This window comes from Nesoenas mayeri, assembly GCF_963082525.1.
Source record: "Nesoenas mayeri genome assembly, chromosome: 2".
NCBI lineage: Eukaryota > Metazoa > Chordata > Aves > Columbiformes > Columbidae > Nesoenas > Nesoenas mayeri.
Window position 1 is genome coordinate 117,421,232 of NC_137543.1, and position 26,006 is coordinate 117,447,237.

At 38.0% G+C, this 26,006-nt stretch overlaps 1 protein-coding gene across 2 annotated transcripts in view; it reads left to right on the forward strand.

Annotated features, from left to right (window-relative positions):
• The window catches only part of LARS2 (leucyl-tRNA synthetase 2, mitochondrial), an 84,973-nt gene extending 62,989 nt beyond the window's left edge, over positions 1-21,984 (forward strand). For both annotated transcript variants that reach the window (XM_080339801.1, XM_080339802.1), the window contains 7 exons: positions 1,732-1,835; positions 2,891-3,073; positions 4,256-4,425; positions 5,453-5,530; positions 7,641-7,752; positions 16,099-16,226; positions 21,653-21,984. In XM_080339801.1, coding sequence (XP_080195927.1) covers positions 1,732-1,835; positions 2,891-3,073; positions 4,256-4,425; positions 5,453-5,530; positions 7,641-7,752; positions 16,099-16,226; positions 21,653-21,832 — 955 coding nt within the window. In that variant the 3' untranslated portion in view covers positions 21,833-21,984. The remainder of the gene's footprint in view (positions 1-1,731; positions 1,836-2,890; positions 3,074-4,255; positions 4,426-5,452; positions 5,531-7,640; positions 7,753-16,098; positions 16,227-21,652) is intronic.
• The last annotated feature ends 4,022 nt before the right edge of the window (positions 21,985-26,006 follow it).

A 26,006-nucleotide genomic window follows, 5' to 3' on the forward strand; every position in this document is an offset into this window, starting at 1 on the left:
ACCAGGTGGCATGGCAGAGATTAGTGCTGCCTGGTGACTGAGTGATACACCACTATGTGCCGGTACTTACGCAGTATTTAGAAGTATACAAAATACGCAAGGAAGGAAACTCATGTTGAAACATGAATATGTTGAAGATAAAGTATGAAGCCTGTCACATGGCCAGTTTAAGGCTTTTCTTTCAAATATCATCTTACTTCAGAGTCACCAAAAGGTTTAAAGACTAGTCTTTGGAAGATACTCACTTTAATAAGCGAAAACATGCATAATTGTTATAGAATTTAATAATACTTTAACTGTATTATTAAATAAATTATGGTGTTTTAAATCATGAGATAAATTGCCATATAATTTATATTTCCTAATAATGTAAAATACTAAATGAACTCCTTAAAAGTGAGTAGTGTTTTAGATTATGACTTCTTTGTACATGTGAAGTGAAATGTGGAAGTCTGGTTTTACTCTTTCTTCTTTAGATGGTTTTATTTCAGCTTTATGAAAAAATATGTAAGTAGGAGGAACGCATCCCTTTTACACAAGTTGATTTGGTAGATGTGTGGGGCTTCATTTGATGGAAGTGGGGGGGATCCAGATTACTTGATGTCGAGCACACATGTGGGCATTAGGAGACGCAAGTCAATAGTAACCAGCGTTGGTTAGCACATCCTCCAGTATGATGGTCACCAATCTCTTCGTGTTGGAGGATCCCAGGAGAAGACTCTCCAGACCGTGTATGCTGGCTGGGCCTGGCTTCACACCTCCTCCTAGGCCTCTACTCTTCTTAGAGTTGCTGGTAGAACTGACTTGCTTTCCTGGTCTATTGAATGGGGGCCAAAACATCTAGAGATCAACTTTGTTGCCATGTTTTTTAGAAGAGGAAACAGCAACAAACGTCTGACTTGATGAATTTGAAGTGCAAGGTCATTAAAGGAGGTGGCCACAATAATGTATCTGTCAACCAGAGCAGTGTTTACTGAGCACTTTCTTCTTGCTGAGTGTACTACTACCCTTAGCTTTTGTGCTTTTAAGGCTCTCCTTAGGTCTATCATTCACACGTTTGATAGGATGTTACTCTTCCTGATGTGAATTTTGCCAGAAAAGTGAAGTTTTAATGTTCAAGATGCTAAAAAAGTGATCCACAGACATATGAACTTTCCAGCATTGCCATTTTTCTAGTGTACTTTTTTCTTACAGCTAGGTCTTCATGACTAGTTCTGCAAAGGCACAAGGCACGCAAGTGCTTATATTAGAGAAACTGTCTTCTCTGTTTATAGAAAGAAACATGCAGCAAGATTTTGATTTGTTCAAAATACTGTGCTCGTCAGAGAGAAGCTAGTGTTAAATATTTGTAAGACAGTGAGGCCAGGTACTTGAACGCTTTTATGCATAGAGATTTAGCTTGAATTTAGTGAAATTGCACTGTTGGCCAAGTAATTTTGGTGTATAATCCATTTGCCGATTTGAAAAGTGATGTTAGAATAACTCAGTACTAAATCAGCATGCATGAATGTGTGAAGAATACAAATAAATACTTATACTTGCCAGCCAGACACCATCAAAAAATGCACAAAGTACTCTTTCTAAGGTGACAACTATTTATATACAGTCAACTTGAAATTCTTGTTTTATTAAATAATTGTGCCTGATTGGCTTGACACCTGAGGCTTATCATAAAGTACACTTTTGACAGCTCTTTTCAACAGGCAAGTTTCTTTTTTCTTCCCTCCTTAGGGAGCCTTTCCATAAACTCTTGGTTCAAGGTCTTATCAAGAATCAGACATTCAGACTAACAACAACAGGCCAGTGTCTGAAGAGAGAAGAGGTTGATCTCACTGGTAAGAGAGACTGCATGGGAAAATCAGCATAGGTACATCCAGAAATTCAGGGATTGCTTTGCTGTACAAGGCTCAGTGCTGGGAAAATTTGGAAGAAAAAATTAATCCTTCTAATATTTAAACTGGAGAGCAACTTCTGTGAGGTTTGGATTCATATGCACTGCTGAGTGCAAAGAGACCCTACTAATCCAGCAGGTTTAATTGCATCCAAACACAGAAAAAGTGCTATGGTGTTATTTTAATTCCAGTATCGTCCAAAAGATCAGAAGTCAGTTTTGTTAAGACACCGCTCAGCAGCTTGCTGAATGGCGCCAGCAGCCCCAGCAAACAGATAATCTACAAAAACACCGTGGCAAAGCTAACACAGATGTTGCTGTCTTCAGTAGATATTGGGAATGTAAAATGTGTATACAAAAAAGTGCTGTTTCTCAAGTTCTGTCCAATGCCTTTGCTGCATAAGCTGGAGCAGCAAGTCCTGGCTTGGGGACCTGCAACAACAAGAGTGGTTTGGTCATGTTTACTTCCCTTAAGCACTCCCCTCATGCAACCTTGTTTATTCACTGTTCTCCTGGATAAAAAAAAACCAAAACAAAACAAAAAAAAACCCTACCTTCTTCTTGTCAGGATAACTTATTGCAACTGAAACCTATAAATCTGATGTTTGTAAAAGCTAATTGCAGGTCAGAATTGTACCAAAGCAGTACACCTCTCTAGGAGGCTTTAAATGTCATGGTTAGAACAATGCTTAAGACTCAGGGGCTGTCAGGGCAGCACACAGGATGAGTGCCAGATACAGCTTCCAAATGGCAGAAGGAGCCTTTCTGTCACAACATAATGGAAGCATTGGGATATTACTTGTGTTAGAAAATTAAAGCAGGAAAAACTTGGGAGGGAAGAGGGTGTTTACAATGGGTGTTTTTCCTCTATAAGCTGTTTGGAAACCAAAAAACATCACTATGAATAGTTGTTTCTTCTTATGCTTAGGCAACAAAATTAATTGCTGTTACAAATGAGCAAAATTTGTTTTAATATTTTGCATATGTCTTAATATTTAGGAACTGAGCCAGTTCACCTAAAAACTGGTGAGAAGCTCCAAGTTGCTTGGGAAAAAATGAGCAAATCTAAGCACAATGGAATAGACCCTGAAGAGTTAGTGAAAGAATATGGCATTGACACCCTACGTCTTTACATTCTGTTTGCTGCTCCTCCAGAACAGGATATTTTGTGGGATACCAAAAGTAAGTCGGATTGATTCTTGTTTGTTTTTCTAGTGTGTTATATTTTAAACACAAAAGTAGTACCGCATCTAGATGATCTACATGCCTCGGATGTGAACAGGGGATGGAAAGTTTGGGGAGAGCATTGTACTCCCAGTCCCACCCGTGAGAGTTCATGAGGATCATGTAGACATAGTCAATCAGGTTGTATTTTACTGTTCCCAGATACAGAAGAAGTCTTTCATCTAGTGCAATCAAACAGATAATCCACTTGTATTACAGTCACATGTCTTTTACTTCTCCCTGTTTAGTAGTAGCTATGGTGGTCTTTTCAAGTGCAGTTCCTGGAGCAAAACTGGAATCTCTTGCCAGGTGGAGTGCCTTAGGAGATGCTGATACTGTGCAGTGTAGTGTGATACAGTCTAGTAGAAACACAGCATGTCTGGAAGAGAGAGCTAAAGTCATATCAGTACCACACCTCAAGCCGTACCTTCACGAGTGGCTCTGCACCGCATCACATGGAGGAACTGGCTGTGAGCAGCAGTAGCCTGGGGCCTTTCTATAGTGCGGTCCCTGAGTCACAGAAACACACTCTTGGAGCAGCCATGGAGCAAGACATGAAAGGTCGGCGTGAAAAGCTTTATAACGTCCCCATCCCAAACTAAGCTGTGTCAAAAGACAGTACTAAGGATCAGTGCCTATATACATTTGCACAGTAACATCTCCATAGCAACAGAAGTATATATAATTTCTAAAATCAAATTCTAGAAGAAAACTCTCTATTTTAAAAATACGTATGTGCATACACACATGTATATATATGTATGTTTGTATTTCTCCATGAGTTGGAAAAATGAGAGCACGTAGAACTGTTTTGTTGAGTCGTTAAAACATGAGATGAGCATTCTAATATTGACATAACATTTGGTTATTTTACATATTTAGCAAATATTCTTGCTGAATATATGTTTTAGAGTCATTGAAGAAAAATACTTTTATCTTATTGATTTTTTTTTTTCCATTAAGGTATCCCAGCATTATTTGTAAAGACATTTTTCACTGTGTTGACATTTTTTATTTAAAATACAGGGTTGGTTTTTTTTTAATATGTTCAGCGTTCAGTTTCTGTTCTGCTTTTCTTTAAAGTTCTGGATTTATTAATTGTCACTGAAATTTATTTCTGCAATCTTTTGTTCATCTCAGCTGATGCCATGCCAGGCGTTCAGAGATGGCAGACCCGCCTCTGGATGCTTGTAACCAAACTTATTGAAGCAAGAACTTCTGGAACGATGCCCAATCGAGAGCTTCTGAATAAGAAAGAGAAGGCTGAAGCCAGAAAGATCTGGGAGCAGAAGAATTTGGTGATTTCTGAGGTTAAAAGAAGCACTTGCATATTTTGTAAATGATTAAATAATTTACCGCTAATGGTAAAACCATATGCTTGACTTAGAGTCATAAGTATTTTCCCTAGATGAGTAGCTCGTAATTCTAAGTGAATTATTCCTTGTATAAGTAACTTTATTTAACTGCAAATTCTACAGGGCAGAATTTTTCTCCAAGTTGTAAGATTTGGATTGGCAAAATATCTCTGCCGTGCACCTCATTTAAAGGGTCAAATGTTACGGCATTGAAATGTTATCTGTCTGGGTTTCAAGTAACTCAGTTTCCAGTAGCAAAGCTATAAGTGAGTTATACAGGTTATCCCTAACAAAAGCTTTTGATCCGTTTGCTTCACACTTCATTATCATGCCTGCCGTTTCATACGGAATGAAAAAAGTTGGTGACAATATATTAGCTTATCCTGCAAAAAAATTACTGAAGTGATTGTTCATCCCTTCTATGTGTTGTCTCATGCTGTGAGTAGTGTCAATTCAATTATCCAAGACTCAGAAGGAGACATAAATACCTGCAAAATTAGCTTAAAATGTTTTTCTATGGATAAAAACTTGTCCTGAATTAAACGCTGTGGTGCGGGACCTTCCAGGTCTTTTAACAGACTTTGAAATTATAATTCTGTGATCTATGGACAAGCCTTCACCAGCATGATCGGATTTATAAGTATGAATGCCTCTTGTTTGCCAAAGGGAAGATATTTTATTAAAGGAAATGGAGGGCAATTACTAATACACAGTTCTCATTGGCATTGATTGAAGCTTTTAAAATCCTGAGACAGAGGAGAAGCTTCTCTACAGCATATTTATATGATTATTATTTTCCCATACACACATGACGGCATACATTATGTGTTGGCATGCCAAAGTGATTTTCACGTAAGAGGTAAGGTGGGCATATTTCACAGATTGAAATTGATTATTAATAATTCTTTTTCATTTAAAACCAAAATATTCCATATTTGAGAATTTTAAGTAGTTGCTGATAGACCTTTTCTTCTAATGCAAGGTAACAGAGTGCTTCACAAAGGATCATTTGTTCAATGCTGCTATTTCCCGGTTGATGAGCCTCACTAACATACTCCATGTAAGTACGTGATAACTAAGCTATTTTTCCTTTCAGATCCTGTTCCTATAAGTCTTTATACAAAGCAGGAGCTACCTGAACTATAGAACCAGCTTTCCATGAGTCGTTTACTATCATAAACATTGCTACTAAGTCAAGAGTCTCATTGATTTATTCAGTTCAAAAGCAGCATGTTCTAGTATCACTGTAACCCTGAAATACAGGGTTTTGCAGAAAAAGCTTGATGGTATTAGAGCCACTAGGTTCTGATGCTTATGTCTACATCCTGTAATTTCAAAAGGATGCATTTGTTTAACTCTGTTCTTTGTTCTCTTTTGTTTTTAACCAAGTTGCATAGTATCTGGGTATAGTGGTAAACTATATAGGATTACCAAACATTCTGATTTAAAGAAAAGGGTTATTATTTGCAAAGAAAAACCCTTATAGTGTTACATTCCTCAAAGACTGCTTTCACTACTGAACTGGCTGCTAGGAACAGAGTTCCCCTTTTTAAAACAAATGTGAAAAGAACTTAAGTCTTGAGCATTTTTTATTTAGATTGTTGTTTATTACTAATGACAATAGATTAAATACAATAAACTATTTTCATTATTTTTGGATTCCTTAGATCTGGTTGAGCAATTCTTCAGGCATATAATGGTAACCTGGTCTAGACCAGAAATAAAAAGTGGGATTTTTCAACTTCATTATTGAAATACCATCTTATACCTTATGGATTCCAAGGAGATTATTGGCAAAGCCAAGGAACTTAACAAAAAGTTAAGTAGGATGTGCACAAGTGCTGTACTGAGATAACTTAAGTCTGGGATACTGTGTGGTGCTGGTAAGGTGACACACAGTTCTTTATCTCCAGCTCAGTGATTCACATGCATTTTGGGCTCATGGATGATAGTGAATGTTAAAAAATAACAAAAAAAGAAGCAAGCAGTGTCCTACAGGCAGCCAGATGTTTGAACACTGACATATTTCTTGACCAAAGAAGTCAGTGCAGTATCTTTGAAGAACAAGTTTCCGTATTCATGCTGACACTTCCTCTTTCGGTCTCATTTGAAAGGAGGAAGTAGGGAGGTGGATGAAGATTAAATACAGAAAACACAGAGTAGTTACTAAAACTTACTCAAATCTAGTTTGCACTGACTTCATTAGTATCAGTGATAAGAAGATACTATCTGACAATGTTTGTGGTCTGTGTCAAACAAATAACTGGGTTCAGACAATTTTCTACTTAGATGGGAACGGGTGTTGATCACACCCACCAGATAATTCTCATAAGCTGATGTGTATTGACATTTTTCTGTACTGTTTCATTAGAGGGTTGAATTACAAAGTAAACACAGGATCTGAACTTACCATGGGATGTAATGTCTCTGAATCAGAACAGGCAAAGAGAGAAAAAGATTATCCAGCTATTTTTAGTGCAATATCTTTTCTATTAAGATACAATAAGCAGAGGAATGAAGGTTCAAATGTTGTCAGTCTAGCACCTTTTGCAAGAAACTGAAAATGTTCTGTACTGGAGAGGCTGAACACTTTACTAAAGCAATCTGAACATCAAACTGTAAAAGACTGTGCTGCACTTTTCATTCCCAAACCTTCCTTCCACTCTAAAACTTCACCCCGTCACTAAATTCAGCTTTACTTAAGCCACACTAGGATCCCGTACAGCTGGATCTTGTCCCAAGAAAAACCATGCTGCATCCATTGCAGTTAGGCTCTTTTATACAAGTACTTCACCTCTTCTCAGATAGCACTGATTTTATCTAAGATTGCACTTCTAGAAATGGTAGCACACAGAATATTTTTGAGGGCCACGTTTTCCCACATAGGTCTGTGTTCAGAATCCTGGACCAGAGCAGATCCCCAAGGGTCTGCATCAGCCTCTTTGCTGCATCAGCTCCCAAGTATTAGAGAGCACTCTGTGACCAAGAGCTGCAACTTTAATTCTCCAGAACTTTTTGTAAGTTTCTAACTTACCGTGAAATTACGCTGTCCTGAGCGTAGACATTGATTTTAGGTTTTATTACTGCATTTTCTTCTTATTTAAACTACTTCCTGCCACGAGTATTTATATTAATAATTTGTTTTCTTTTCCTGTTGTCTTTACACTTAGCAAGCTTCTCGACCTGTAATTCTCCACAGTGCAGAATTTGAAGATGCTTTGGCTACACTCTGCATCATGGTTGCACCCATGGCTCCGCACATTGCATCAGAAATGTGGAAAGGTATTTCAATAAATAAACTTTTTATTTATGTTCCAAGAAAAAAGGCCAAAAAAAAAAAAGCAGAAATATCTTTAAGATAGTACACGTGTCACTTATCCCTGAATTCTTCATCTCTCTTGTCACCTTCTGTCATAATTCCTAAACAAACTTGAAACTTGTGGTGTTCCCAGATCTCTCTTTCTGTTTTTAGTTTCTTTCCTCTTGTACACAAGGGTGGATTTCTTGAGACTAGGCAGACAAAGGAAGAAGGAAAGAAATTCAAGACGGGACTTGCATGAGGAATTCATATGTCAGCTGCTAGCTGCTCCTGTATCTGTACAGCAGTAGTAAAAGCTGAACATGAGGATAGAAACAGCCATTTCAGAGTCTTTGGACTACAAATATGTTCTTTCAGGAATTCAGACACGTCAGTAGACCACATCAGTACTAAAAAGGCTAAAGGAGTATTCAGTAAAAATCCTACTCTTGTAAAATTCTCCAGAGACTGTGGGATGTTATGGTGCAAATTAACCGCTCTCGGAGAGCGGGAATGGTAGGCAGGAAATCTTTTTTAAGATCTGTTAGTAGTAAACCCTTGAGGTCTCAGTCCCAAGTGGGCTAAGGTGCATGGTGCTGCTACAGTTAAAGCCTGTCAAATAAGGGATGTGCATGCTGGAGTTCAGTAGTTGCTTTTAAGGTTTATTGGGAGAAGTCCTAAGATGTATGTGGGACGATACGAATATATTCTGCATTAAGACTGGCCACAAATTGCTCTGTGGTTTTGGACCTAATTTTAGCTTTTGGATGCTGTTTTAACAGTTTTATTTGCAACAGTCATCCTAAAACATTGTGAATTCAAGTGTTTACAGAGCAGAGCCACTTAATAGCCAGAGCTGTGCATGGTCCTATAATAACAACTGCCAAAGAAAGAAAGACTGTTCTTGTTCAAAGCAATAACATAAGGGCAGAGATTCTGGAAAGAGCAAGATATATTAGGGAAGAGTGGTGGTTTTTTTCTGTGTTTTTGTTTCCAATATTTTTAAGATATCTTAATAAAAGCATCAGACAAGATCCATCTGGAGAAAGCTACTTCTGGTCAATATTCTCGTAAAATATGAAGTACCATCCAATTAAAATTACACTCAAATTGAAGTAATTGCCACAACTTTGTTTTCCGCATTGGTTGGGATGTAGGCAGAAGAGGTCCAGCCTAATTTCCTACACCTACAGTGCTCTGTGAACTTGAAATTCTAATAAATGTTAAGAGAATGCAGAAATATCAAATGTGTTTGATAAAATGACAAAGAACACTTGGATGTCTTAATTAACATAACTTGTCAAATGTAAAGCTTTATCCTGTCACGTTTTGAATGTCAAAGAAGGAAATCTTTTCTTAATATTAAAATTACTGTAGAATGAGAATGATAAACATTTTCTGGATCTCTCTCTGATGTAAGAATGAAAAGGAAGCATAATAAAAACTGGGAGTGTATTGTCCTCATCTCCTGTCTGCATTTAAAGATAAAATGTTGCTTGTGTGGTCCAAAGACTCTGCATTGTAATTCAGTGCAACTAGCATATGAAAACATTGTGCATTGATTATTACCTGAAGAATTTTATGACTGAACATAAAAAACACAATCTCTTTTAGTGTCGTCATTGTTAAATTACATCCAAGTTATAAAACAATTTTATCAGGAAAACATATGTACATTGAACTACTGTGTTGTGGTAAGAAGCCTATAGTTTTTTGAAATAGCCAACATCTAGCAATTCTGTCCTGGGATTTCTGGTGAAAAATATCCAACTATATTCTAGAGACACATTTTCCCAAGTTCATGTTCTGAATTGCACTCTGGTTCCACCAAGTCTTGGTGCCCTTCTGAGGTAACCAATTTCTTAAACTTTATTATATAAAGATGATGATGCTTTCTTATTTTAAATAATTTCAATATAAAAATTAAGCTTTCTAAATACTCTTTTGTTTTCTGTGTGCTTTAATTCTCCATACACACTCAGTTTCTCTTTTTGTACCTTGGCTTTGCATCTAAAAAATAGGGATAGTGCTATTTCCTCTCTCGTAAACTAGTCCGGAAGAGGACTTTGTATATTATTAGCTCTATAAATATAGCACATATAGCAGTGGACCCCCACACTTTGATGGAAGCCTCTGTCTGCTGTTGTAATGCCAACAATAAACAACACATAAGCAACTTATTTATAATTAAATACCGACATTTCATTCTAAAATAGCTTGTATGCAGCCTTTACGTTTTGTTTGGTTTAGTGATGAAAACAAGGAGCATTTTTCTTTCTCCAGGGGAAAGGGAAACTGGGAAATTTGGAAGCCCTGTAGTTAATACCAAACACAATTTTGCAGTTGAGGAGGAATGCTGGTAGAAGAGTGACTTGCTGTGTTAACTCTGAACCACATTATGCTGCCTTATATATTGAAGCTTTTTTTGAAGAAAAATAACTTGCTTTCTTATTAATGTTTCTCATTATAAAGTTGATTACATAGTCAGATATGCCTAATAATAATTTTACTACAACCTTAAAAAAAGAGAGAAGAGCAATCTCATTCATTTTCACTATTTGCTTTGTGCTTCACAGGATGAATAATGTTTTTACTGTTGCATTGTAATCTCTCTTTTTATGCTTTGCTGATCACTGATTATGATTATTTAAGAAGAAATTACAGTAGAATTTAAAACTAAACATGAAATAATGGCAACCTACAATAAGACCTTGACAATGTATTTGATTATACTAATTCTGCCAAAGATTTGAAGACAACCACAGAACTATAGTACTTTCTGGCTAAGCACCTGGAATGAAACTTTGTGGAGGTAATAAAATAACCTTTGACAACCAAAAGCTCTTTTGCAGGTGCAAATAGTATTTTTTTCCAGTTTAAATGACAGGTGTGCTGGAAACTGAAAAAAATGAACAAACCTTTTTTCCTTTTCTAGTTTTGGAATAAAAAGCTAGGCAAAGGAGGCTAGCATCTGTAAATATTAAAATCTTGAAGGATCTAATGTCCAAAAACATCTGTTAGTTATATTTAGTAATTACATAAGATATTCCCCTTTGCTTGAAAATAATAACATTTAACTGCAAAATGCTATATGAAACATTTTAAGTATATAACGAATTTTCTTAAATACTTTCATTCTGAATTCATTTATATATAAATAGCAAAAAATGCTTTTTTGCATTCTAATTTATTTCTACTTCAATCTAAAAGCTATTTGACACAATGAAATGTAAAAAAAAAATGCTACTCAGTGTCTTCTAATACAGTAGCTTGTAAAAATTAAAATTTGTCTGAGTGTATAAATATGTATGTAGGTATCCTCTTGGTTAGCAAAATTTCTTTACAGCCGGATTTAACTGCAAATCAATCCATCTTAATGATTACCAAATAATGAAAATATTAGGAAAATTGCAAAAACGATTTTAGATTGTTAATTAAATATACTTTGCTTGACATTTTAAGTAATGACTAGCATCAGCGGTATAAGTAATTTTGATTGTAAGAATGCTATCTTGTTCGGTAGGGGTTGTGTCAGAGTTCATATGAAATGTTAGATTTTTAGTTCACTATGTTTCCTTTGTTGGTTTGTCAATAAGCTTTGCAAACTGAGAACCTCAGTTTGACACCCCAAGGATGCTTCTGATGTAATGTTCAGCTGTTAAATACAATTGAAGTAAAATCAGGTAGATTCAAGATACAGCAATTTTTGTTGTTGTGCAGCTGAAGACTTATTCTCCCATGGGGCTTAGTTTATATGTGACCGTCTTGTTTTCATGCATCAGGCAGGAATGAAGAGTTTGGTCCCCTTGTGAGCCGAATGAAGAGCATACTTCAGTATGGGCAGCAAATATTTCCAGTGTGAGTGAAGGGAAAAGCTGCTTGAACGCTGTTCGAGAAGTGCCTCACCTTTCAGCAGCTGAACAACAGTAACCCAGTGCTTTGATATTTTGAGTGTGAAGGAATTCTTTCTCCTGCTGAGAGGAAGAACAGTTTTCAGTACTTTGGTGCATCAGCCTACTGGCCTTAGCTGTGCAGGGGCTACACTGGTTTATCACTTAATAACATAAAAAGCGACTGCAGCCCCTCGGTTGTGGGAAGAGTTCATCCGGCTGATATCTTGGCAGTTTATGAACACTAACAGGATGAGGAAATCTGTTTCCTTCCTGAAACCTTGTATCTGAGGAATATACAGACACCATCTGAGACATGGTTTTTGGTTTAGTTTGTTTGTAGTAGTACAGTATTTTGCTGTCCTGACAAGGATATGAAACTGCTTATTGTGAGTTGTTACATTTTTTATTAGAGATAGCGCATGAAAGATATACAATGATGATAAACACATCTGAAGATGTATTGAAATGAAATATAATTATTGGGATTCATAATGGTATAATTGTCTTAGCAGCATTTTAACTATCATTGCAATAGCTCTGTTGAAGAATTTCTTTGTCTAAATTCACTCCTTGCTCCAGAAAGCTTTTGCAAAGAACAGAGCTGAGTAGAAGCTAATTGATGTTGCTGATTTTAATTGAAAATCTGAATGCAGAAGTCCCCCTTCACAAATCCAAGAAGAAACACACTTTGGAATTTTATTTTTTTTTCCCCTCCAAAAGTAATAAGCCAAAGTGAAGGACAGTGAGTCCATCCAACTGGAGGAAGATAGATCATTTTCAGAAGGTTAAAAGGATTCATGTGGAGTTTGCTGGATTGGAAGCATATTCTAGAGCCAGCTTTTAGTAACCTGGGCTTTTCACACCCCTGCCTGGTGCTCCGCATCTGTCACTAGGGAACACATAAAATGATCCCCTAGTACTGTATTGGGTAAATGTAAGTTTTTCTGACTTTACCCAGTTCTCTGCTACTATGCCGATAGTATAACACAGTTTTTCTCAGAGCTCTCTGGAAACTGCTGTTACTGTATTGCTCTTATTTATTTGAGATTGCAGATAGTTTCACATAAAACTGACAGACATATTCCTCACGGGCTGCAGAAGGGTATTTCAGATATGCAACTTGCCTGAATGTGTCGAATAGGAAGATTCATTAAATAGAAAAAAACACATCAAGAACAAAGTAACATGGTAACAGTCCTGTCCTTGGAAGAGGCTGCAGAGGCAAGTAAGATGCTGACCCGGAGTGCATCTCCACTTACTGTTCCGTGATCCTGCTCTGAGCTTTTAAGAGACTTTACCTGCTCATCTGCTAGTGTGGTGGATTTTTACTTAGCACATACTGCCACTGTTTTGATTTTGCTAAATTACTCAGTTTGCTCCATATTCACATATTTTTCTCTTGCCTGCATAATTTTCTGTCAAACTAGCTCCAGTACTGCTGGAATTTTACAGATAATTTTTTCTAGTGCTTTTTTATTTCTGTAAGATTCCGATTACCCTGGTGTCCTAACTTACCTTGCTGCTACACAATTGCTTCCACATCTTTCTTCTTAAGTCTCTTTGAAATGAGAACCTGCTCTGTCCCCCAGAGAGCACCTCAGGGGAAGTATTACGTTTGCTAAATACTCAGGTAATGCTATAAAACATTGCCATGAGCTGAAACATTGCCAGACTTGTCCTGTCCCTTCCTTTGCCCAGAGAGGTGGTAGATGCCCCATCCCTGGAAACATTCAAGGCCGGGCTGGATGGGGCTCTGAGCAACCTGATCTAGTTGAAGATGTCTCTGCTCATGGCAGGGGGTTGGACTAGATGACTTTTGAAGGTCCCTTACAAACAAAACTATTCAGTGATTCTCTCAACACACTCACTGACAGTATGCATTTAACTTAGTTTTTTAACTTGAACTCTAATGATGTGAGTTACTGGTTAAGGAAACCTTGTTTCAGTACTAGATTGTTAGTAAAAATCCATTGCAGCAGATCCAGTTGCAGGATCAGGGTTTCAGATTGAGCACGAGTATAGTCCTGGATCTGTCTTGAAAGATGACTGTACATATACTTATATGGCTTACAGTAAGTAAAAAGGTACTCAGCTGTCTTTCCGTGCTACATCTGCAAGAGAATGTGTAGCCATAATAGCAAAATAAGTCAAAAAGTATGAAGCAAAATGCATGTTGCTTCATCACATGTGCTTTATAGGCACTTTCCAATACAGTAATAAAGTAAAACAGGTTTTTAATGTTTTCTCAATAAACATCTATTAAATGGTCGGTTCTTAATTTCTCAAACAACTCTTTTGTGTAACATCTCAGAATCAGGTGGGAAGGCTGGAGGCGGCTTCTGCCTGGTCCTGACAAGTGGACCATCGCCATTCTGGATCACAGCGATCAAGTTTCTGGTTTTGTGTGTGTTGTAATTTGGAAATGCAAACCAAATCATTATGTTTTCTGTGTTCTACAGCTCACAAAATATGAATTAAGGCAGGAAGCCAAAGAGGCAACATAACTAAAACCTTCATTTTGGTTTCCTGTCAAACCGTTTTCTGAAACTGGTTCTGTTGACTTTTGCACTTTTTTACTATTATGGATAAGCTCATAGATCATTTTGTGGCAAGAGAATGAAACAGAAGATCAACATAGTGCTTGGTCATGCTTTATCACTTCAGAATACATTTGTCTTTAGTAGTAGGTTTATTAGGACTGACAGCCTCCACATGGATTAAAAGTGACCCTGGTTTTCCTTTCGTAGGTAGAAGCTCTTGACTTCTATCAGAAAGTGTTTTTTAAATAGTTTGAAGAATCCACTTTAACATAAGAATAAGGAGTGGCCAGTATGCATGCCTCTGCCACAAGGCATGTGAAAGAAATGAGCTCATCTGGATGTTTAAAAGCCAATAAGGGAAAAATTTAGCAGCTGTTGTCTTTAAAGACAACGTGATAATGAATCACCAATGCAAAGATCTTTTTTTTTCTGATTGAGTTCCTATCTCTTCCTCTTTCAGTTTCAGAGCTGCTGTCACAGGAGAAAAAAAATACACAAATCCAGATCCATGAAAGTGTTTTAATCAATTATTTACCTAATAAGATTGCAGCTTAGTTGTTATTCTTAGGAAATGTGCACATTCCTGCTTGCCGTTAGAAACAGTTCTCACCAGTCCACCCCACTGCCCCTTTCTGAATCATTCAGCAAATAGCAGGGCTGTGTGTCATTTTACCCAAGTGCTTTGTCTGAAAAAGTGCTGACAAAAATCTGGCAGATTTTTCTGGAGGAAGTTGCATTCCCTTTATGTCTCTGCTTGCTGTAATTTAATGTTCTAGTCTAAACAGTCCAGCCAGGTAAATTAAAGTATGTATTCTCGATGGGCTGGTTTAGCTCCTATGTCTGCTGCTGTGCTGTGTTTCGAACATCTTCAGGTACCTCAGTCTCAACAGCAAATCTTGTGTTAACGGGTTTTCTTTATGCTTTTGCTGGAGTTTCCCTAAACCAGAAGAGATTTGAAATACATTTTGCAGTTCTGAATGAAACATGTGCTTAAAACCAGTTTTAGTCAGTATTCTTATTCATACACAGTGAATGGTTTTAATTTAAAAATCCCCTGGCTTTATGAGAATCACAAGAGCAATCATCATCAATCTTGATCATATTTGACAGCCTCTTTTTAAGTGAAATCTTTTTATTTTGTCCTACAGCTGGAGTAAATACCAACATAAGACTGACTCAGAAGCTTTTATTCAGTTAATGAATGCAGCTTCAGAATGAATTGCATCCCAGTCTCTTATTACTTAAACAAATCACGAATTAATTGTCTTAGGGAGAGCAAAGCCCATTTAATAAAAGATCACTTGTAGCCACTTTAGGAGCTTTTTAAAATAAAGGATAAAGCATTTCAGAGCATTCGTATCATAAGAAGGAGATCAAGCCATGCAAGGTATTCTTACATAGCACCTTTAATTTCTGAAAAAAATAGATACTTAAAATACTATGAGAAAATCTTGCAAGTAGCTTGACTTGCAAATTTAGAGACTACTAGCATATTACAGATGGTAAAATAATAAGCCAAAATTGTGTATCATTTTGATTGAGTTGTTAGTAAAATTTAAATCACGCTGGTGTTGTTATTGGAAAAAACCTCAGTATTATGGTTGGCTTCTAGACGTAGAGGTCAGCTTGTGTTGCAGTATTACAATTTAAAATAATAGATAGTGGTCTTCTGTGCTTTTGGCAAAGTTTCGGAGTGCTAATCCAAATCTAGAATGTGCTCACAATGTATATATTTCTGTTTATGATGTGCTGTGTGGTAATCTAAACAATGTTATTTCCTCCTAAGGGATGTACTTTTAAAGCCAACTTTATTTTGTTGTTATTTATCAAACAAATTCCAAAGATCAAATGTTCCAGTTATAGTACATCTATATGTTTGACTGGTTTAATTTTCCAGGTTTGGCACATATGCAGAATAAACTTTGTACTCATCATCACTGGGATGTTGATGTACTGCATCAGTCCTGGCCCAAAGTAGACCCAGAGTACCTTCAGCCATCAGATGTTGTGGAGATGTCTGTTCTGGTAAGAGCGTTTTAATTTCTTCTCAGTGGTCATCAGTGAATGCATTACAAGCTCAGAGGATGGCAAAACTTCTGCTCTTGTGGAAGTCAGTTCCCTTCTGAGGTGGCTCAGTGACAGGTCAGATAGAAGCTGTAATTACTGTTGTGCTGAGTAATTAAAATGGTTTCCTAAATTAAAAAATGCAGCAAGTCTGGAAGGGAGGCAATATAAATCTTTTGGAGTAATGCATATTAGTCTCTGCAGAGATTCAACCAAGGAACACCTGTGGGCAAGGACAGCGCAGTCAAAACTGTGATCCAGATACAGGTCCCTCCAGATTTTTTTGCCTGACAGTGAGTGAATTTATGATCTTGGCCCTGTACAAAAATGTTTAATTAGGTGACATTTCTTGTAGTACCTGTAGTGCTATGGTTGCCTAATACAACTTATCATAAGCTGGGTTGGGTTGCTGTGATTTTTGCCAAATGACATTTCCTGTCTGCCTCGGGCTGAACTTCTGGCACATCTCAGCACAGCATATTTGCAGATTGAGGCTGAGAAAAAACAGGTGTCTGTCCTAATGTTAGAACTGCATTCCAGTTTCTCTTTGAGCTCTAACACCTTTGTGGTCTAGGGAAAGAGCTGGCAGTTCAGTAGAAGAGTGGGCATAAAACTACATTTAGTTGATCTGTAATTTTCCAAAATGTGTATGTGCACATGCACAGTGCAGTTTACTGTCTTTTTTTCCCCTACATCTCTAATTAACTAGTCTGTATTCAGCATCATTAAGCTTTGTCATTACATGGAGCACAGTAGCAGTAAGTGCCACTGCAGACCGTGGAGAGACTGTGGGGCCTGGAGCCACGGAGTGGGATCCACCAGCTCTTCCATCAACTGGCTCCTGGTCAACCTGCATTCTAGTGCTTCATGCTCAGACATTGTGGCAGCCTGGAATTACGTAGCTGCATCCTACTAGATCTGCAGGGCTCCTGCCTTTTTGGCTGTTCACCAAAGAATAACCTTGAATATGCCATGCAGACATTGTAAACTTAAATATTTTAAATTAAATTTTTCAACTTAAACACTTTTTGTGTTTCTGGGCATTGAAGGGGATGGCACCTCTGGAAAAAATGTCATTTGGTCATGTAAAACTTCATCCTCTGTGCGTGTGCCCGCACGTGTGTGTATGTAAGGGAAGCAGAAGCAGTGCATTTCATCTGTATTTTATATACTTTTTTTATGTTAGCTCCTTTGGCTATGAGGATTAAGTTCAGTTATTTTTGTTCAGCTATTTTTTTTTGAGCAGGGAAGAGACTGATTGGCCTTAGGGGAAGTTACGTTGCTGCAGATTTCCTTAATCCAAGTATCTTTGCAAATAATGTCATATCTTGCCAGATCTCTCAGCCACAGTCACTTGAACAGAGGGAGAAATGCTGCTAAAAACCTATTTTTTCTAAAATTCAATTGGCATCTTTTCCCAAACCAAGGAGAAGGACTGAAGTGCCAGCCTGGAGTTGATAGCAGACTTAGCCTAATACTCACTGTGGGTTTATTGCCTTTTTTTCTTTCTTCCTTTCTTAAGTGATTAAGTATTTATTTATACCAGTAAAAAGGTCATATATCCACAAAAAGCTTCGCTTTGGTATAATCACTTTGCTTCAGCCTAAAATAAACCTTCACCTTCAAGCGCAGCTAGCAAACATCTTAAATTCCAGTGTTCAGTTTCTAAGGAAGTCATGAATGAGAAATAGTGTCATTAGAGAAACTTCTTTGCAATTGTGGTTAAAGCAAACCTGTTATTAAATATATATTTAAAATAAAAGCTTCAGCAGTACAGGGAAAACTCTGAACTCAGTGTTTTAATGTTTTTAAGACTACAACTGAGCACAAAAATGCTTAAATATTTCACTGATATTTTTCTGCTGACATTAAAACTTCCTTCTAAAAAAAAAAAAAAAAAGAAAACAGAAGAATAAAAATTAATTTTCCTTGAAACAACCATTATGAAAATTATTTTTGTTTCCTTTCCTGTTTTACTTTGTCAAAGACATAGCTTTGTGTAGAAATCTTGTAATAAGAAAAAAAGCAACCCCTATGTTCTCAGTCATATATTCATGGAAGAATATGATGTATGTAAACACCTTCCTGAGTTTTGAGAAAGCAAGTGACTGGAAGACCAGAGAGACAGGTTCCTTTTTTAAACTGCGAATCATTCTTAAAAACAGTGCCTGGAGGGTGTGACTGGCTTTCTACTGTAAGAGAGCAAAGGGCAATACAGAGGAACAGAGAGAAATCATCAGAAATGTGAATATTTTAAAGTCTTGTGGACACTGTAAGTTTTTGTATGGCTGTAAAACAGAATGGCCCTCATTAAGCCAAGAAACACTCGACACATGGAGGAATTAGTTGGTTGTGAAGAGGCCGTGTCTCTTCACAAGGCTGCACAGTCACTCTGAGTCTTCGGGCCACAACCCTGTTCTTCTCAAGACATCAAACTGCCTCAGGCTGCCAGGGATTTGCCTGCTGAGACATTATGGTTTCATTTCTCTTGACACAAAATACCTCATTATTTCCTGTCTGTGCTGGAGTTATGTCTTTCCATATTTAACCCAAAGCAGCAGAAGCAACCAACTCACTGCGTCCTTGGCTGATAAAACACAGATCTGTCTCTTGCCTGCAACAAAGACACTTAGATTCACTAAATGTGCATAGTATCTGTTATTCTAAATCTTACTGCAAAGTTGAATATTTTTAATCATACCCTATGTTGTTAATGCTGTGAAAAATCTGACCTGGATGTAGTGTGCATTTCATCCCATAAACACCCTTCTGATGAGCATTTCTCACATTTTGTAGGTGGTGCAGAACTGTTAGCAGCTATGGTTATATAATGTTTTTATAAAATAACAAAAAAAGTTGGGGTTATTTTTCTTGCTTTGGCGTATGAGGAAGGCCTAAAAGTTCACAGATATTTATTTGCCTTTTTACTTCTCAGAAGACTTATGCATCAATGGTAAAAAAAATATTTGAGTTGAACTGAAAATTCCTCTCTGCAGCCTCCAGGTGCTTATTTTTCAGTCTTCTGCAACTTCATTTAATCCTTCATAACCTCTCCAGTTCCCTCTAGCTCCCTCTATATCCAAAATAGTATAAAATGTCAAATGTTAAAAAAGAAAAAGGAAAAAGAAAATAAAAAACCAGCAGCTTTCTTCCTTAGTGAAGCAAAGGACCTAAGCCTCACTTGTTTCTCCTCCTGCAGTTTGCTGTGGTTTTTCAGAGAAACAAAGCTGCCAGTTTCTTGTACTGGCACTTTTACCTGGAGCTGCCAAGGGTTCTGCTGATCTGGAGGGAGATGGAAGCACAGCAGAAGATATTTGTCCTGCTGAGAATCTAACCCCTCAACTAAAAGAATATGTGAATAGGATGCTTATTACACAGATGCTTATTTTAAGAATGGCATTAGTGCATTTCGCTTTCCATGGGGATAGCTACGACACAATGACAGCCATGCTGCAAACGTGTGCTGAAATCATCACCCGTTGGAGGGGGCTTTTGGAAGATGTGGGAAGATCAGGAGAGACGCTGTGGGAAGGTACACAGTGTCAGGTCGCCCGGGCTCCTCGACCTTTCTAGGAAAACACGACTGCTGGCAGTCAGTTATTTACTGAGCTGAGTGAGACCGCTCGGCTTTTCTGTGGAGAACAGCACCAAACAGGCTGGTTGTGGCGAGGTTCCCCCTGCCAACCTCCATCCGCTGGGACATATTAATTTGCATCGTGGAGGACCGTGAATGACATTTTAACTAAGCAAGCATAGTTTTGAACTACAGGCTGGGTGTCCTAGCAGCGAGCTCACAAGCTTGCTTTATAGTCTCACTAAAACCCTATCTGTTTGGATTTTACCGTTTTCTTTTTTTTTTTTCCCTGGGGAATGTATTTCTTCTCTGAAGTGCCCTGTCAAAAAGAACTACTTGTATTTATTTTTCACAAAAGCTTTAAAAATGAACTCTTCTTTGTTTTTCAAGGGATTTACTTTGCACAAGGTGCTAAAGGCAAGTTTAACACAGCCAGCCTTTTATGAGACCACATTATTGGATGTGTGTAGGAACAGTTAAAAGCCTACCTACATTATCACCGAAAATTCATGTAAAGCCTAGTAAAAAAACCAGAAATTACTCATCCAAGCTGCATTTCATCCAGCTGCTATGATTTTACAACTCTATGATGTGAGAGTTGATCTTGTTCCTTAAAAATCTGTCCCAACTTCCTCTCTCTGAGAGTTGCACAGATTATTTTATTTTCAATAAAGTACAAACTAGGTATGTGGAGTGGGTCTCTCTCATTTGTGGTGCATTGCATACATGTATCCTGGATAAAATCCAGATGAAAACCAAGCTGTGCGGATTTTTATGTCTAAGTTGTATACAGCAACATATGTTCCTTTTAGATAATTGAAAACTCATTACAATGGTGTATAAAGGTTAAAGATCTGTAGTACCTGCAGCAGATTTTTATGCAAGTAATTTGACTAAACTGGATTAAAAAGTTTGAATTATTTAATTTACTAAAGTGTGGGATTAATATTCTTTCCATTCATCCACTGAAAGTACTCCATATAAATCTGAAAGCTTTTGTAATAATGAATTTTATGCCAGTTCCAGAAAGGTACACAGTAAGGCTCTGTAGTCTCTGTTTTCTGCTCTTACTGAACAACAGACTATATTTTTAGGACAATTCTATAAATTAAGGTGCTTCCTACTGAAGGCCTTACACAGTTTTACTTACATGATTCTGCCCTGCTGACACAAAACCAGCATGGAAGCTGCTCTGAAAACCAGCTACACACCGGAAAGCGTTAACTTGTAAGTGGTTGTCATCTTTGTGGTTGGTGTTGGTTTAACGAGTCATGTGTTTAGTATGAATGCAACCTATAATGACTTAAAGCCTATTTTTCTAAAAATGAGCGATGGTGAATCTTTCAGATATCTTTTCAGCCACAAATATTTTTATTTTAATGAATCTTGCATTTGAATATCTGTAAGAAATTGCTTAGCTGTAAAGAATCCAAATTGCAGCCTGAAAGTATGTACAAACCAGGATTCCCACGTGACAAACCATTGTGTTCACTCTCATTGTTCAGCTTGTGTAACTATCACGTTTTTAAACTTAGAAGATCGCCGCATTGCATAGTCGCATGCTGCTTGCTGTTTTCAAAACAAAGACTTCCTATGGCCACTTCTTCAATTTTCCTTGAGTTTTGTGAGTCAGAGTTTCGTTTTCTTATTTTATAGTAGAGGGACAGGAGGTATGGAGCATTTTATCTTCTACTTGGAAAGTCTGGTGTTGGAGAACAAAGAGTTTGATGCATGCTTTGGATTGGATTTGGGAAATTGTGCAAATCAGTCTAGTAACTTCTGGTTTTCTTGCTTGCATGTCCCTCTTTTTCAGATCAATAACAAAGCTTGTGGCAAAGTTCCTGTGCCTCAGCAAGCAGCCCGCAATTTTGAAGAAGTCCACGAGCTAGTTCTTCAAAGTGAACTTGGAGCCAAGCATCTCCAAGGAAGAACGATTAAAAAGGCCTTTCTGTCTCCAAGGACTGCCCTTATCAACTTCTTAGTGCAAGAATAGCAAAGAATCTGCTGGACTATAAAAGGGAACTGGAATCTTTAGAGATGAAACCAATTCAGAAATACCAGATATGGTTATATAGATCTCATGTAACGGTGGGGAAAGATGTGTTGTTAAAATCAGGTTGCTGCTAAATCTTCATTTCAGTGTGGAGAAATGCATGGAATTAAAGTTTCTTATCAGGTCACAGAGAGATGCTGTTTGTCCATATTCTCCAGGAGAATGAGAAGGAAGCACAGGACTAAATGATTGTAACAGAATGTAAATGATACGAAGCACAGGGGTTTTGGTGTCAGGAATATATCCTACTGGAAAGTTGGCTTGGCTAAATGCAGAGGCACAAATATGATTCCAGGACTAAACAACTGCCTTGAGTATGTGCTATACCAAATGTTAGGTGCAGTCAGTCTTTGCTCCCTATAGCTCTTATTTGGGTAGCCTACCATTAACTAACGTTTGAAGTGATAAGAAAATGTTACTACAGAGCTTTAGTTTAAAAAGGATTTGTTCGTCACTGGCCTTGGGCACACAGCAGGTAGCCAGAATGGGGTGGTTTGATTCATTTCACAGATGTTTCAGAGCCAAGCCAAGAAAAAGGTCAATCATTTTGCCAAGCGCCGCTTTAGCCAGAATCCTCCTTCCTCGCTGGCATATTTCTATTGGCTCATACATGAGAGATCCAACTTCAGCAAAGTGCTGGCTGTTGTTGCTGCACAGAACCAAACTGACTTGACTTCCCACGTGTGAACCGTCTCAGAGACTTGCGGGGGGATTCAAGAAAGGGATGATTCGGCTGCTAGAAATGCAGCAGCGGGGAGGGCAGACAGTGTGCTTTTGCCTCTGCTGCTAGTTCTTGTAGTGCCTAGATTGTAAAACTTGAATTGAAATTCCTTTATTTATTTTTCTGGGGGGCTTCATTAAGTGGAAATAGCCAGCATGTTTCTGAAAAAATAATTAGACTTTGATAAAACACAGCCATTCTCGTGCCTAATTTCAGCCATTTTATTTGTGCTCTGCATTGCTGCTATATCCACATGGAAATGTTTATTGTGTTTAGCAAATGCTTGAAAAAGGGTTTCCAAAGAGACAATTACAGGGTTCATTGTGTAAGAATGTCTTTTCTTTAACAGCCATTAAACTAAGTAGTCCCATAAACCAGCCATTTATGAGCCAGTGAAGAAGGTGGCAAGAAGAACTAGGTAGGCAAATAGAGAGGGAGTATTAACTCCCCCAGCCCAGCAGTCATCTGTCTTATATGCAAAGGAAACCAACAAAAATCTCCCTGTTAACAGTAAATAAGTCCAACAGATTCTAAGCAACTAGGATCAAGATAGATCACATTGCAGTGTGAGTTACCTGCAAAGCAGTACCAATATTCTTTTTGGTTTTATACATTTTTGGTACCGAAGATCTAGCTGCATGGCAGAGATGCCAGGCTACACGTCTCTACTTCTGCAACAAAAGTTTTCTGCTTTCTGCTTCGTTCTGGAGCACACTTGTGCAGATATTCTCTTCAGCAGTCCTTTGACACAAGAATGACTAAGAAATGGAATATTTATAATGAAGATACAGTCTTTGCAGTTTTAAGACTCTAGAAATCTCAGCCACAAAGGAATGCATTCAGACATTCAAACACAGGCCTTTAGTTGGAGTTAAAATAATTTGAATTCCAGTGTCTGCCTGACATATATGTTGTTGTAAAGTCATAAAACTCCTGTTCAGAAGCCCCTAAAAGGACTGTGAAAGAGATCCTTTAAAGTAAAATCTGTAGCACACCACAGTCCTGTTCGTTTGGGGTTTTTTTTTCTGTTTAAAAGTTTAGCACACCCTGTGGAACCATTTTAACAGAGTTTTTCTTTGGGGGAAAGGTGGCACGTTTGGTGTAAATAAAATCTTTTAAAATTCACAAGGATGAAGAAAGGCGTTGTAAGCTCAGCAGCCCTACGGTGTCTTTAAACAAAAGCTGCAGTCACTGCAGCGCCGCGAGCAGCCCACAGTGTTTATTGGTGTTAGCACTGGCAGGGTATTTGCTCTTGCCAGAGGAAGCGAATTGTAGATGTCTCTTGGTGAATCAGGCAGAAATCAAAATAAGGAATGGACTTGTACAGGCTAAAAAAGGAAAGGTAGCGAACGGCAATTGCACAAAAAGCGTATGGCCAGAAGTCACGCCAGTGTGTTTACAGTAAGTTGAAATTCAGTGTGGTCTAGAGGATACAAAAAAGGAGGTGAAAAAGTGAGGGAGAGAGATGATGCAGGAAATCTGACAGAAGCTAATCCCCCGGTAAGTGTATGTTTGAGAGGCGGCAGAGGTGCCAGCTGTGGAGTTGTGCAGTTGTCCTGACAGCTGCTGAAGCTTCTCACAAGGCTGACTGCTCTGAAGCACGATTGTCATTTATCTTATGATAGTTGTGACTCTCAAGTTTGATCTGTGCCTAGATGGGACCAATACTGATACACAGGCTGTATCCTGTTACCAAGCCTTTTAAAAATAATAATCTATTGCAGATGCCTCTCATTTATTCAACAGTTGTTACTTGTGTCACGGTACAGATGCGTCTTTATGCCAAAGGTTGTTTAAAGGGTTGCCACAGAGTGTGTGACCCTGAAGCGGCTAAGTAGTGCAGGAGTTCAAAGTCTGGGAGAGAATTCTTGGGAAGTTAGAAGTGAAGGTGCTGGTGGGTGATCAGTCAGATTGCACTGCTTCATCACACGCATTAAAATGGATTTGGTGTCACTGTCCTTATTCCATGAAATAATGAGCCAAAGAAGATGTGGGAGATTTGCTAAACCAAGCAGGATAGACCCAGGACAAACTACTCTAAGAAATACATCCACAATATGGAAGGGGCATTTTCCATGTCTTGTCACTCAAGGTGATAGAAGACTGGTCATGGCACTGATCAAGTCTATATCACATTTCTATTTTAAGTAAAATAAAATTTTAAAAAGAATTATTGGCACACTTTCTACCCCAAAATTGCTCATGCAGCAGAATTTCCAAAAAGTCCAAACTTCAAACATTGCTTCTGGAAAAATAAAAATTGGCCAAGTCCTGAAAGGACACCAAGTACTTTTCCAATACCGTTGATTTCATGAGCAGGATCTCAGACACTAGAGTGATGGGGGCACTGAAATATGCTGGAAGACACGACTGTGTAGAAAAATGTGTGGTTAGGTGTGGGTGTTTCATCGTTTTTTCATCATGTTTCATCATTATCTCCAGTGACTGAGATGACATGGACATGCCAACACTGCTTTGCAGCAAGGCAATAGGGCTTTTTACATCACATCAAAGAACCATGTTCCAGCTTAGGTCACTAGCTAAAACAGTTCCCTAGCCAAGCTGTCCCACCTATGCTTAAAAAAGTAAATCTCATGTAAGGGTATTGCTGAACAGACCTGAATTTTTCCGTGCCCTTCACCAGAACCCAAACATGGAGGTTTGGTGCAAAATACAATCTGTGCGCTCTCTCAGTGACTTACCGGATTAAAGTAATGCCTCGGAACTGACACCTGCTTAACGATGGCTTTTTCTGTTCTGACTTTGTAAAAGCCTGCTTGTTTCTTCTGGAGGGAGAAATTCCACAGATAATGCAGGTCATATAGTGCATCTTCTTTGTCTCTCCTTCAGTGTAGAGCCTCACAGAAAGCTATTCCTCTTCTCCAAACTTTTTACCATCAACATGAACTAGAAAGAATGTTAATTAGCACTCTGCTGGTTGTTCCTTCCTAGGGAGGTTTGCAGTATATAAGAGTTTTCTACAAGCTTGGCTATAAATGAGGACAGGGGGAGAAATCACAGGGTTGCTTTGTTTGTTTTTTTCTAGTTTTGCAATCCTTATTACAGTTTACAGAGGGAGGATTGGCTTTATTTATGTGCATTTACCAACTTGGAAAAGTACATAAACTGTTTTTACTGAATGCTTTTTCTTGCTTCCTTATTTCTTCAGTCCCCTCCTGTTATGATCCGAGCTGATTTTTGTGTCAAAGGACTGTGCAGTAAGAGAAGTGTTGAACATGGAGCCAGATCTATCACCAGGACCCAAGTGGTGAATCTACTTCTATCAGTTCAGGGAATGTCTGCTTTTGACTTTAAAAAATGTTGCTGGAACTACAGAGTGTTGGGGTTTTTTATATGTGAATGGGGTTTATGTCTCGAAGAAGCAACAAGAGG